Source organism: Lissotriton helveticus, chromosome 6, assembly GCF_964261635.1.
Source record: "Lissotriton helveticus chromosome 6, aLisHel1.1, whole genome shotgun sequence".
In the NCBI taxonomy this organism is placed as follows: Eukaryota; Metazoa; Chordata; class Amphibia; order Caudata; family Salamandridae; genus Lissotriton; species Lissotriton helveticus.
The window spans coordinates 1,915,492,755-1,915,507,266 of NC_136067.1; the positions used below are offsets into that span (position 1 = coordinate 1,915,492,755).

The window sequence follows — 14,512 nt, forward strand, 5'->3', positions numbered from 1 at the left end:
GAATGCGGCTTAACCCCTCCTTGGGTGTGGTGTATGAACACAGCTTGATACAAAGAGACTGCGCAGAAGTGACAACTGATTTCACTGGTCCAATACTTTCAGAATGAGAATGTGGGTTTGGTTGAGTCCCCCTCAACATATTGGGGGCAGGAAAGGCAAGCATAAGAGGGGAAATGATGCAGGACTCCACAGTAGCCAAAACACGGGCAGACAGTGATAGACGTTCCTTATAGGCGACGATTAGCACCCTTGCATCCATTTTCGCATGATATCTCACTCCGGATCACCGTAGAAATGCTAACGAAGGACAAGTGTGATTTAATGGGCTACATACTAAGCCAATATAAGAGGGCCTACAAGAAGTTGTCTGGGGATTGGAAGCAAATCTTGGACACTCTCTTGCAGTGGAAATGGGAGCGCCCTTGGCATTTCAAGCACAGACAGTACTTTTGTATGATTTCTCCACACTTCCCTCACTGTCATTCCATGTTAAACAATGGCTGTCAAAAGCATTGGCGATGGCGAAAATTGGACTAATGAGATTTCGAATGTCCCACCCTACAGGCAGTGATTTGACTAGATGTTGAGGCTCTGCCCTTTGAAACGGTAATTTATAAATTGGGGAACAGTTGGAACACCGCGGTCTAAACCACGACTGTTCCAACTCCGCAAGCCCTCCCACGCCTGCCTTACCCACCCATATGCCTTAATCACACATGTGCACGGACTGGGGGATTTTTTAGGGCTGGGGGATTGTTGGGATGGTTTTTTTTAAATTAGGTGTTAGGCGTGTTAGGCAATTAGGCCTCAGGGCAGGGGGAGGGGATGGGTAGTTGGGGTAGTTTTTAGGTTTTAGGGGAGGGCGGGGCAGTTCTTAGGGCTGGGTCAGGGCTGGCGAGGGTCAGGTTAATAATAATAATAATAATAACACCTTTTATATAGCGCCTGGTTACACTAGGAACAGTGTGTCCCCGCGCTTTAAAACTAATTACCAGCAAAAAACCCCAGAAAAAGAAAGGCTAATGGAGGAAAGGTCAGGAGAGTCTCAGGGTTTGGGAAAGAGGTAAGTTTTTAATTTGCGCCTAAGGTTAAGGGACAGGGTTTTAGGGTTTTAGGCATTAGGGTAGGGGGAGGGCACAGCATGGGGGTTCGGAGGGGCTAGGTGAATTTGCACCTCAGGGCGGGAGGGTGGTGGGGGAGTTCATACATTAGGGCGGTAGGGAGGGGGGTAGCGACCTTAGACACTCATACCCCTTTACCATGCATGCCTTTACCACGACAATTTGTGGTAAAGGTATGCGCGCTAAAGCAATGCGTGGTTAAGACCCAGTCATTATTCAGACCGCGTTGTTTAGGAATGTGAAGTTAGGGATTTTCTTGTTCCGTCATGCAACCTTATAAATTCAATGACAATTTTCTGAAATTTGACGAGATCTGGTGACGCTTTTTGGCACGCTGAATGGAGAAGGTAGGGGAGGGAGGCAAATGGACTAAGGAGGAGAGTGGTGTGGAAGAGTGAGGGTTCACCTAATATGGGAGGATGGGGTGGAGGGGTCATGCATATTGTGCTTACTATTATTCCAAATGCCAGATATGTAAAATGGTGCAAGGGTTATAATTGTTGCATGTAATCCATGCCAGTGATTATGGATGTACTGGATCGTATGCTTTTCTGAACAACAATACACATTATTATCAAAGGAACACACATATGTATAATTTATTTAGTATGCATTTTTTACCAAATCACATGGCTACTGAGTTGTTCCTGCAGTGTTGTTTATCATCATACCCAGGTCCCTTTGGAGGTTGGTAGAAGACAAGACAGCTATCAGCTTTTGAGGCTTGTTACAGAGATAGCAAATCTTTTTTGTAGCCGTATTTGATGTTCAAATAGGACTAAGGGGCTTAAACATGCAGGCATTTATGGCTCATGTAAAGTATTGCTCCTGTAGAACTCTCTATCATAGTCTTACGAGCATTTATGAATTAGCTCCAAAACATATAAAAAGGGAATTTAGGTAATGTTCACATGCAATTAGTTCAATTAGATTAGAAAGTTCAGTACCCTCTTGACACTTTTACTAATAAGGAGTTGAATGTTAGGGGCCAATTCACAAAGGCATGTAAGAGTACACAAAAGAACAAACCCCCATACTCAAAGATTTTGTGAATCTGCCCCTTAGGAGCTAGATTTAAGCACATATTTAGGTACAAAACCTAACCCAACTGGACCTCCTGATGGCCTCATACTGTGCAATAGGCCATTTTGATAACCCAGTTGTTACTGGGATGGTTTGTCTGTTTTGAAATGTCGTCAGGGGGTATCAATGTTTATTTTTCCACTTTAATACCCTGCCCATCAAACAAATTCCGGTGATTATCGTTTAGAACGGCATGTATACTGCCATCTATATGTTCTCATACATTTTTAACTTTGTGCCATAACAATGTTTTGTACTCTCATATGAGGCGAGTGAAGTAATCCAATTCTTCCCTGCAGGGTATAAATCTCTGATTTGAGAATCTCATTGTTTTACCTAGACTTGGCCCTCTCTGCAGAGTCACCCCCAAACATTTTGCCTTCTTTCCTCCTGTTTATCTGAATTCATTTTTGTTGGCCCTAGGGCTCTGTGCACTTTACTTTATCACTGCTAACCAGTGCTAAACTGCTTTTACTCATTCCCTAGAGTATGATAAAATTACAGTGCACTTGATTGGAATATTTAGTGTACTTATGAGCACTAAACTGCTTGTACTCATTCACTACAGTATGATAAAATTGCATTGCACCCGATTGGCATATTTAGTGTACTTATAAGTTCCTAGTAAAGTGGTATACTATATACCCAAGGCTGGCAAATTACATTCTACTTGGGGGCCTATAGCACTTATTGTGCCACCCACTTAAGTAGCTCCTTAAAACATGTCCGAAGCTTACCTTTGCAGCCTGTATGCAGTCGTAAACTGCCAATTGGAATTGGAAAATAACCCTTTTGCCAAGCCTAAAAACTCCTATTATAATAGATATAGGTCTCCCCTAAAGTAGGCCCTAAATTGCCAACAGGGCAGGGTGCAGTATATTGAAAAACTTGAACATGTACTTTTACATGTCCTGGTAGTGAAAAACTCACATTTGTTTTTCGCTGCTGTTAAGCGTACCTCTCCCATAGGATAACATTGGGTACCATATTACATTTAATAAGTGATAACTTTTGTTTGGGAACAGATAGAAATTTCATGTTTGGTGGCTTAGAAATTCTACTTTAAAATCCTCTTTAATTGTAAAGTGAACGTTAAGTCACAGTTTTGAAAATGGCGCTTTAGAAAGTTCAATCAACACACAAAAAGAAGAGGTAAGAGGTACTACTCCTTTTCCATCCTCCCTATAATCTTCATACTTTAACCACAAAATTTGGAAAAAGGAGGAAAAGATAGGTTCTCAAAAGGTACCACTTGTCTCTTTTGTGATCGGGGAGAGGATGTAGCCTAACAGCTAGGGTGGTTGACCTCAAATCTGGGGAGCCAGGTTCAAGGCTCGGCAACAACACTCAACATCCTGTGATTCTGGGCAAATCACTTAAATTTCCCTGTGCCTAACAAAAATGAATGTGTCCTCATGAAAAACAGCTGGTGCTCATGATAAGCGCTCTGACTCCTGATTTCAGGTCAAGTTTGTGCTATATAAAACTTTGATAAAAATAAATAAATAAATAAACCTTGGGAAATTGTGAGGTTTTAAAAGACTGCCCTCACCCACCAGATATTGGCATGCTTCATCATATGGCTGCTTCAACACCCCTGCGTAGACCAATGCCTGGGATGGAGCAAATGGAGGGGAGAACATAACAAAAATAAATGTGTTGGGTTCCATGCAGTTAACAAAATGATAGTGAAAAGTATTAAAACTCTTTATTCCTGGGTTCCCTGGATAGGGTTAAAAGATAAAATTTGGAGATGGACTAGGGGAAGTTAGGGCCCCCTTCCTCTCATGTACTTCTTCTATGTCAACATGTTTTGACCTTTACCATCGCCCATAAAGGTTGGTTATGGCCTTCCTCAGGACTAGTGATTCCTGATCTGTAAGAAACCCTTTCCTTGTAAATCACCAAATATTTAAGGTAATATATTTTATCTTGGCACGTGTTACTCCATATAATGACCTGACTTATCAATATCTGTGTAGACACTCTCATATGGTACTGAAAAGACAGAGAGCCACAAAAATATAAAAGCAAACAAATATAAAACAACACAAGACCCAGCGTTTCCAGAATATCATTTAAGGACATGCATATGGATGTATATAGAGATATCTCCTGATTAAGGTTCGTACGGAGGGCCGCTCCTATAAGTTATACCTGAATCCCCTGTATTTATATAAAGAATCAGGAAAATCCCCTGACTACTTTCAGCCAAAATTCCAGTCACACATCACTCAAGCTCCCCTTCCAGTTAAGAGTGAGAAAACAGTGGTATTGGTAAATTACTCAGAGTACGAGAAACATTAGGCGTTTTCTTACCAAAATTCATCCATCTAGGTGCTCAAAATGGAGTGCAAGTGGGAGCATCCCCCTGTAGTCAGGCTGTGTTCAAATAACAAAAAAGCATGAATCATCAAGCATATTCACCTCTTAGCATTAAGACTAGAGAAAAGTATGTCCTCTCTTTGTCAAGATCTACCAATCTGTACCACCCCATGGAGCATGAATACGAACGGTCTGCTCCACATCAGACAACACTGTCGTGTACCATAGCACTGCTAGCCATCACCCCGTACCACGAGACGATGGCCAGCCTTTACATCTGAACGAGACTGCCGCCACAGTGTACGACAACAGGCTCACCCCAATGCGGCATCCAACCCCCGCACTGACAAACAGCATATTTGCTGCCTGCATAGTCACCCCCTTCTCTGATCCCTTTACTTCCTCAAGGGTGTAGATGCCACTCAATCTGAGCCTCTCACCGCTCCATGCAGTTGCAACGGTTCGGGCTTCCTTACCGTTTTATTGATGTTACGGTCTAAGGGGTGTCAAACACTTCTGTGTTCCGGTCAAGACGATTCCGTCTTCCGGGCTCAGGTGTAAGCTAGACCGTCAACTTCATGTGTTCTGCTTTCTGTTTTCGAAGTCTCTCACTTCCTACGTGGATCTTTTCCAGGGCGAGTCTTCTCCTACTTAAACAGATGATTGGATGTGTTTAGCTCCCTATTCTAGGTAAACTAAGACTAGCCCCTTGTCTATTTGACATAATCTATAATATATGGCCATCCTCTCTAACTTTCTATGCAGAAGTGCTTCTCTGGTACTTTTTTATTCGGCAGTAGGTTTTTAAGGGCTGATAATTAGAGATGCTGTTTGATCAGAAAGTCAAATCATATATAATATATATTTGTATTTCATGCAGTAGGAAAAGAGGGTTGTTCTGTATAGAGTTTAAGGGTAAGATGGTCCTATTACGTATATATTTTCTGTATGTAATTATATATACATGTCTCAGGTGGGTATAGGTTTTTACAGGAACTATGAGATATTACTCCACTAATATATCTCAGTCATGGACATAGGACGGGGTCACAACCCTATTTTCTCACCATTGTTCAAAGGTTGTTTAACTGGTACCAGCGGATGTCATCATTGAGTCCATTTTTGTCACTCTAGATCCTATAAACCTATTCCTGCTCCCTTAAAAGAGTATTACCTTGATATCTCTAGCATTTTGGGGAAGATATGGTTTGTCCAGTACTGTTCAATGAATATCTCCGACTTTGTGATTTGCTTCTATGAAGTGTGATGTTAACTTCGTAGTAGTTCTTTTGCACTTGATGTTACTCTTATGTTCTGTTATTCATATTTTTACCTTCCGGGCTTTTAGAAAGTTTCCATTTTCGTATCCTAACCATTTGGTGCTTGTAGCCTATTTCCTAGGTCACATGATTAGATGTAGCTCTACTTGCACTTCAAAAACATTGCTGCAGATCATACACAAAGAACTTCACGCTAGCCTATTGTGCCCGCAGATAAATTGGGACCAGGGCAGGAAGGCAGACTATTCCAAACACTTCTGTTGGGGGGGAGGGACTCCAGACGTTTCTTCCACTCCAAAGGGACACCAAGTAAAACATTAGGAGCCTCAGACTCACTCTTCATTTCACTTCTGGACCTGCAGAGGGACTTTCAGAGGGCTGCCCTGCTGCCTCTCGCCACTTCAGAGGATAGCCCTGATACACCAAGAGAACAGCCCTGCTGCTTGAAGCCTCCTATGTGCCCTCAGAGGACTGCCCTGATGTATGAACCTTGTTTTCCTGCTTGAATGAAGACTGCTAGAGTGACTCCAATGCCTAGTTGGCTGGCTGCTTTTTCAGAGCATTGGGAACAGAAAAGGCTCCAGCCATCTCGAACCTGGACCCAGCCTGAGCATGACCCTCCAAGTGGTGCTACTCCAGTCCTGGACCCTTGGATGTGGTACAAACGGTGCCCGGATAGCCGAAACCCAGAACTTGGATGTCTGCCAAAATGTGCTCTTACAACCGAAAGGAAACCGACGCCTATGTACTCACTGATCCCTTCCAGGTGCATAGCAGGTCAGACTGACATTGCAGCACCTCCCACTGTGCTCGTCTCTGCTGCAGTAAATCCAGTTCAGCGGCGCATGTAGCTCTCGTCTAATTCCAAAAAAGAGACTTTGTCCGAATGTCGAAATATTTGCAGCAGCTTCTTCTAGCGGCGCCCTGACGACAACTCCTCCTCCTACAACTCCGCCGGCTGCCATACCCCACTGAAATTGACCTTCTCTGACATTTTTTCTTTAAATTATTTCTAAGCTCAAATGTAAACGGGGAGCCATTGGAGAACACCAGAGACAGGACACCTTACCTGCAGGCCAGACGTTCGCTCCTGGGGCCCAAACGCTGTGGTCTCGCTGCCTCGCCATCTCGCGGCTGGAGACTACAGCTCCCAGGGAGCCTTGCGCCCATTTCCTGCTTCCTGCCACAGCGCGCCCGGAGGCGCTACTTAAACAGGACGCTCCCTCGGTGGAGCGGGAGCCATTGGAGAACACCAGAGACAGGACACCTTACCTGCAGGCCAGACGCTCGCTCCTGGGGCCCAAACGCTGTGGTCTCGCCGTCTCGCCATCTCGTGGCTGGAGACTACAGCTCCCAGGGAGCCTTGCGCCCATTTCCTGCTTCCTGCCACAGAGCGCCCGGAGGCGCTACTTAAACAGGACGCTCCCTCGGTGGAGCGGGCGCCATTGGAGAACACCAGAGACAGGACACCTTACCTGCAGGCCAGACGCTCGCTCCTGGGGCCCAAACGCTGTGGTCTCGCCGCCTCGCCATCTCGCGGCTGGAGACTACAGCTCCCAGGGAGCCTTGCGCCCATTTCCTGCTTCCTGCCACAGCGCGCCCGGAGGCGCTACTTAAACAGGACGCTCCCTCCGTGTTGCGGGACGCCCTCTTAGGCCCTCAGAGGCCTGTGGAGGCTGGGCTGGGCCACCCCCCTAAGTCATCTACATCAGGTGAGGCAGTCCAATTACTATAAACAATGGTGAAACGCAACAGCAACAACGTGTTACCAGTCCCTGATAGACCCTTAGTTCTCCAACCATCTCTGGAAAGTATGTTAGAAAACGCTTTTAATATGGTATCTAATGAAATTGCTGACACCGAGAGAAGAATGTCAATGGGTCTTGCCGGCACACAATCTGAGCCAGCTTTGGAAAATTCCAGCATTGCCCCGCCGCTTTCACCTGTGGTCATAGTAGTAAAACCATCCTTACCCCCCAATTCTTCGGATCCTTTGCCAGGGGACAGTAGCCCCAATATTATAATTGACTCTCCATCAGACCTAGTTGTGCACACTGTTACTGCTCCCCCGACCTCAAGCAATAAACCCGGTGGTGAGAAAAGAAAAAGAGGTGCCTCCAAATTAACAGTCAATAAGAGGAAGCAACCTCCTCGTAATAAGAGCCAACCTACCCCACACAGCATGTGGTCCAAAGGAAACAAAGATCTAACAGCGGGTGGCGCTGCTTCAAATGAATCCACACTACAAGACGAAGTGGTTTTTGTTGCACCTCCAATAAGCCCTGCAATTGATGGCCACACCTCTGCTTGCACACAGACTGATTCACTACTTGACAGCATCAGTCAACCAAAGACCAATGGGAATCTTATCGAGACTGTTGTAGATACTATTTTTAAACAGTTAGAAAGTCAAATGATCAAGCAATTTAATTCTATTTTTAAAAAAGATTGGACAGGTTGGAAAATCTTGTAAAAAAGGATGACACAAAAAGGAAGGGGTTGATTAGCTTAGACCTGTTGAGGGGAGATCGCCTTCTCAAGGAAATAGAGTCTGCCTGTAAGGCCAATATGGGTGAAGGGCCGAAGACTCCCAGTAGCAGCACACCTACATCTATTGCTGCATCTGGGAGCAACATTGCTGGTAAAACCCTAACTGCCACGAAACCATATCACACCCCGGCCGCGGCAGCCGGGTCCTCTAGCACCCCCAGCACAGTTAGTGGCAAGCAAAAGCTGTTTCTAATCCAGCTATCCCCAAATAAGGGGCATTGACTATTACAGCTACCGCCCCTGACAAGGGGCCCGCTGTGATAGCAAGGCCCTTAAAATCTCAGGGCCCCGCCCTGCATCTTCCACCAGATGCTTGCCCATACGTCTTGGTCTTAGCAGGCGTTCCAACACTCAAAGAAGGACAAGGCGAGTCGTGGGTCCAGTTAAATAATGAATGTATAGATTGGCTATGCAAACACAAAGGGGTAGGCCATGACATCTCTAATGAAATCCTGTCAGTACGCCGAGTAAGTTGGGTTGGTCCCCTATTTAAAAACATCAACGGCGACTGCATTGTAATTAATTTCCGGCACCCAGGCACAGCCAAATACATTCTTAACATTAATAACCATCCTGGACCATCAACTGTCATAACTTCACTCCCTTTGGCCTACTTCTATAGGCCCCCTCAGAGATCATTCAACCAAGCTTCACCACTTTTTCCCCTATTTAATAGATTTAGTGTTTTATCTGAACCGAATAGCCATTCGTGACCATTACCATCTACTATCCTTGACATAACCCCTAATGACCAGCCACTTATAGTAGATTCCATAGCTGAATCAACCATTTGCCGCAATGCCAGGGCATCTAATGATTCAGGCGTATCCATATCACCTACTACAAGTTTAACATCTTTCCAGGTCACCAACTCCTTTATACCACCTGATGACCTGACCATTCTGAGCTGGAACATTGCTGGTCTCAAGGCCAAACCACAAATTAAGGAGTGGACAGAGTGGGTTATTCATTTTGATGTCCTGATGTTCCAGGAGACCTGGTGTACTAGTCCACTACTTCAGGAAGGATACAGCTGTTTCAATCAGACTGTACCCAGCCCGACTATGGGACGCCCAAGTGGAGGATTATCCATTTGGACTAAGATTATGGCAGGAGTTAGAACTGAAACTTTACCTGTTAATGATATGAACTTCCAGGCATTGATATACATTAGTAGGATAAAGCTATGTCTAATCAACATTTATAACAATGATTTTACAACTCATCCCAACGCTAATTTTATAAGACTGTTTAATTTTATTGATGAAATTGTTGATGGTCACAAATATGGTGTTTTTGATGGTATTTGTATAGGGGGGGATTTTAATGCCCATATTTACCCAAGAAACCACTGCTGCAAAAGAGGAGCAGAACTGCTTGATCACTTAGCTACACGTGATTTAGTTAATGCCATGGAGATGGCAAACAGCACTGGGACTGAAGAACCTGTGGCAACTTATGTAGGACGAGGATGTTCAACAACAATTGACTATGTATTCATATCCTCTTCCCTAGAAGAACTTGTATTGAAGGCAAAGGTTTTTAATGTCCCTTATAGTGATCACTATCCAATTTTTATTAGTTTCAAATCCATTAAGAGACAGGGGAACAAGAGGGAAATAGGGGCCCAAAACCTAGGGGTATCCACAGATAAACTTAGGGTGGTTTGGCGGGGGTGGACAACAAGGGAGTTTTAACTCGTACCATCCAAAAACATCCCCAACTAGTGTCAGTTTGTCTATCCACTGACAGTTTCGTACATGTGATTATCGCGGCCTTTACGGGCCTCTGTAAGGCTATAAAAGAGGAGATCTCTAAACCAGCCCGAACAACTAACCACACACTACCAAGGTGGTTTGACTCTTTATGTTCTAAAGCCAATCAGGAACTAAGGGCTGCCCTCACAGCGGTCCCACGGGATCAGTTAGCTGTGAGGAGACTGAGGGTTAGCTATAAGCACACTCTTAAAATAAGATCTGAGGAGTTAGTAAAAGATCACTGGGACTCCCTCGTGCGTTTTGCTTCTTTGAGGGATGTCTCTGGGTTCTGGTCCGAAGTTAAGAGTCTAAGATCACTAGGATCAGATATCACCCCCATAAATTGTAATATCCCAGGAGATGTGTGGGTAGACCACTATGAGACCCCTTCTGACTCTATGATCACCTGCCCCCGTCAATTACATTGAATATCTCTTTAATGGAGGTGGAAGATGCCATTTCAGAAAGTGCTGGGAACAAAGCCCCTGGGCCCGATGGTCTGTCCATTGACCAAATTAAATCGGAACCTGAATTTTGGGCGCCATTACTGTGTAATATCTTTAATAACTTATCACACACTGCCCCTCCGGTAACTTGGTCAAATAGCACTATTGTGCCTATTTTTAAAAAAGGAAATAGATCGGATACTGCCTGTTACCGTCCAATATCTTTAATAGATAACACCTTGAAGATTTTAGGCAGGGTCCTTTTTAACAGGATTAGAGTTTGGGCAATAGATAATTTTATTTTACACCCTTGCCAGCTAGGCTTTAGAAGCCATGTCGGCACTGTGGAGCAATGCCTAAATTTAAATTTATTGATGGCAAAATATACCATCGCAAAAAATCCCCTCTTTATTTAGGTTTCATGGATTTAAGTTCTGCATTTGACTTTGTTAATCGTTCCCGTTTATGCTCAGTTTTGTTAAATTATGGGTTAGATGAATCTTTAGTTTATTTCTTGGCCCATCTGCATAGTGATTTGAGAGCCCGTGTTCGTTTGAATACCTCTGGCGAAGTCTCTAATGACATTCTTATTGGCAGGGGGGTCAGACAGGGCTGTGTTCTGGCTCCCCCGCTTTTTATCTTGTATATAAACGAACTAAGCAGTTCCGTGTGTAAATTAACAACTGATGTCCCGCAAATCAATGGCAAACGATTGCCCACCCTTCTTTACGCAGACGATGCGGTCCTTATGGCCCGCACACCGAATGCCCTGCGAATTCTAATTTCCGGTTTTGTTTCGTACATGGCAGATCTTGGCCTCTGCACAAATTTTAATAAATCATTTATAATGTGCTGTGGCCCAAAAAAACATAAGATCAATCAAATCTTGATAGGGAATAATGTTTTAAAATGCACAAGCACTTTCCCAAACTTAGGCCTGCTGTTCGCTGACTCTGGCTCATGGCAACCTCATGTTGCCCAGGGGAGAAACAAACTGGGCAAAGCCATAAATTCTGTAACCTCACTCCGACAACCCCCACATGCTGAGGTAATTACATCCTTGTTGCAAATTTATAAGACTCAATGCTTACCTACAGGTACCTATGGTGCCGAGGTGTGGGGCTATACGAACTGTACCAATATACAAACGATGGAGAATAGGTTCTGTAGAAAGATCTTGGGGGGGGTTATTTCTGCCCCAACCTTTGTGTGTCACCGAGAACTGAGCCTTAGGTATACAGAGGACTTTATAAAATCTAGACCCGCCCTGTTCTGGCTGAAAATATGGACGAATCCATCTGCGTCATTGACACGTGACATCATTAAGGACTGTCTAAAAAGTGAACGGGCCAGTTATATACCGTGGCTCGGGCGGTGGAAAAAAGTCTAGTGAGTGTGGAGCAGGGCCACTTATTTACATCTCCCCACACAATAGATCGTACACACAAGAACTTGGTAAAAAACGCCCTGTATAATCTCTATAACAACGAAAGGGAAAAGAAAGAGTTCGTAAGACCTGCCAGTGTAAGGTACATAGCCATCTTGGTATCTAGCGACAGGCCTTATAACCTACCTCAGAACTACCTGTGTAGAAAGATGAGCAAATGGAACAGGAGCCTGTTGTTTCGGTTCAGGGACGGGAGCATTAAAAATCTATTATGCTTTCCAATGGGTTTTAATAGAAATTTAGAAAACTTAAACTGCCCCTGTAACCGTGGTGGGAAACAAGGCCTTTTACATTTTTTGTTCTTCTGCGGCTTCTATGAAAAATACACTAAACATCTCTTAATGCCATACCTTCGCAAGACAGCCCAGTTGGATTTTAACCTAGCCTTTGATGATTTACTGAGGCTAGGCACTGACGAGGTGATTTTCAGAGTTAGTTGTTTTCTTAGAAATGCTGTTCGCTCGAGAGTATCATTGAATATGACGTGAAAGGTTTCTGTTTTATCACTGCCTAGTTTGCACATTGCTTATTTGCACAAATAGCTTCTCTTGCTCTTTGCACATATTACTGACATTTTTGCAGTAATTTTGATCCTTGTATATACTATCGAGCGCCTTAAAATTACTGTTGGACCCATCTATGCAAATTATTTATACTTTTTAACATATATTATGATGAATTATGTGATTTTATTATGTGTCTTTTTGATTGTGATATTATGTGTTGTGGATGATGATGTGATTTTATGTACTTTTATGGATGTTTCTACATCCGAATAAAGATCTTTGACTTGACTTGTAAGCGGAGACAGAGACCAATCCACTTTGAGAATCCAAACCCCCTCTATCGCAGTTGTCCATAACTTTTGACTTTGCCCCAGTTGCGTGTGACTCGATTTCTGTGGTGGGCACTTCGATCTTTAAAAGGTCAGGACTCTGGTTCTTCTGATTGGATGTTTGTCATTTTGGTGGCACATCATTTATTAAAATGTACTAAATTTTTCTAAATTAGTGTGTGAATTTTCTTGAGTTGTGTTTCATTCCTACTGTTTGAAGTGTTGCATAAATACTTTACACATTGACTTTAAGTTAAGCCTGACTGCTTTTGTGTCAGAGGGTTAAGCACAGGTTATTTTAATGACATTTTGTGGTTCGAGAATAAACATTTTATGTGTAACATTGTGACATTGTTGTATTTTCATAGTATTCTGAGAATATCCGAATCACTTGAAAACTTACTTGAGTTACTCATTTATAACTGATACAATTTGTTGTGTTACAGGAGGTACCTGCAGGACAATCCCCTGAAGATATGGTGGGACGGCCTCTGATGCACCTATCGGCTGCAAAGCATGCAAGCGGCGAGGCTGTGTACTGTGATGACATCCCCCATTATGAGAATGAGCTCTACCTTGCACTGGTGACCAGCACCAAAGCTCATGCAAAACTCACGTAAGGAGGAACTCTGCCACTATTAATATATCACTTTAGGGTCTGCCATATGTTGGAAAGAAATCCAACAATGGGATTGTTTTACATTACTGTGAATAATTATTATAAGAAGTTACAGTAATACCCAACCTATTTTTCTTGGCATGTTTATGGGGAAGTTATCACACTTTGTTATGTTATCTGTATTTGTAAAATGCACTATCACCCACAAAGGTATCCTGGCACTGAGCAGGTATGTGTGCTAAGCCCTGCCTATGGTAGGTTGGTTAGTTGAAAAGCCAGGTTTTCAACTTCTTGCTGAATTTAAGAAGGGAGGAGGAGGCTTGGATTTGGAGTGGGAGGGCATTCCACACTCTAGTAGTGAAGTAAGAAAATGCCCATCCTCCTGATATGGTTCTGTGTATGCGTGGGAGTGTGCGAGTAGGAATACTGTGGAGCTTGGGGTCTGGCTGGTTGGTGGAAGTTGATGAGATTTTGCAGGTAGATGGGGCATGAGTTGTGTAGTGCCTTGAATGTGTGTGTGATGAGTTTGAATTGAGCATGTTTGTGTTTTGAATCAAATGGTTTTCCCTCAGGTGTGGTGTAAACTAGTGAGTTGCTTGGTGATCCAGTGTGGTGGGTGTTTCCATAGTCCAACTTGCTGGCAACTTGCATATGAGTGACAGCTTATCTAGTGCCATTTGAAGATCTTCCTCAGGATCTTCTGGGTGTTGCTAAGGTTCTGATGTAGTCTTTTACCCTCTGTGACAGCTGCTTCAGGACAGACCTCCGCCTGCGGACCGAGCAGCACTTCCAATCAATTGTGGTGTTTGTTCTCCTTCCTTGTTGCTCATATGTTGTGAATCTGTCTGGGCGGGGTCTCCTCCCTTTGGCTACAGTTGGGTTCGAGGCACCAATCAGCTCCTATCTCCCTCACCAAAATATTGCTTGAAATACCTTGAAAAAGCAAGAGAAAAGGGTTGTTTGTTTAAATAAACAGTGTGGCCGGGAGATCAGCCACAGGCATTGGGTCTGAGGACTGTTTCAAATTACAATTGGTCTGGCATGGGTTT

General features: G+C 43.8%; 1 protein-coding gene across 1 annotated transcript in view; it reads left to right on the forward strand.

Moving 5' to 3' along the window:
* LOC144762934 (xanthine dehydrogenase/oxidase-like) overlaps positions 1–14,512 on the forward strand; it is a 575,825-nt gene that overhangs the window by 274,433 nt on the left and 286,880 nt on the right. The window contains exon 17 of the mRNA XM_078648235.1: positions 13,291–13,460. Coding sequence (XP_078504361.1) covers positions 13,291–13,460 — 170 coding nt within the window. The remainder of the gene's footprint in view (positions 1–13,290; positions 13,461–14,512) is intronic.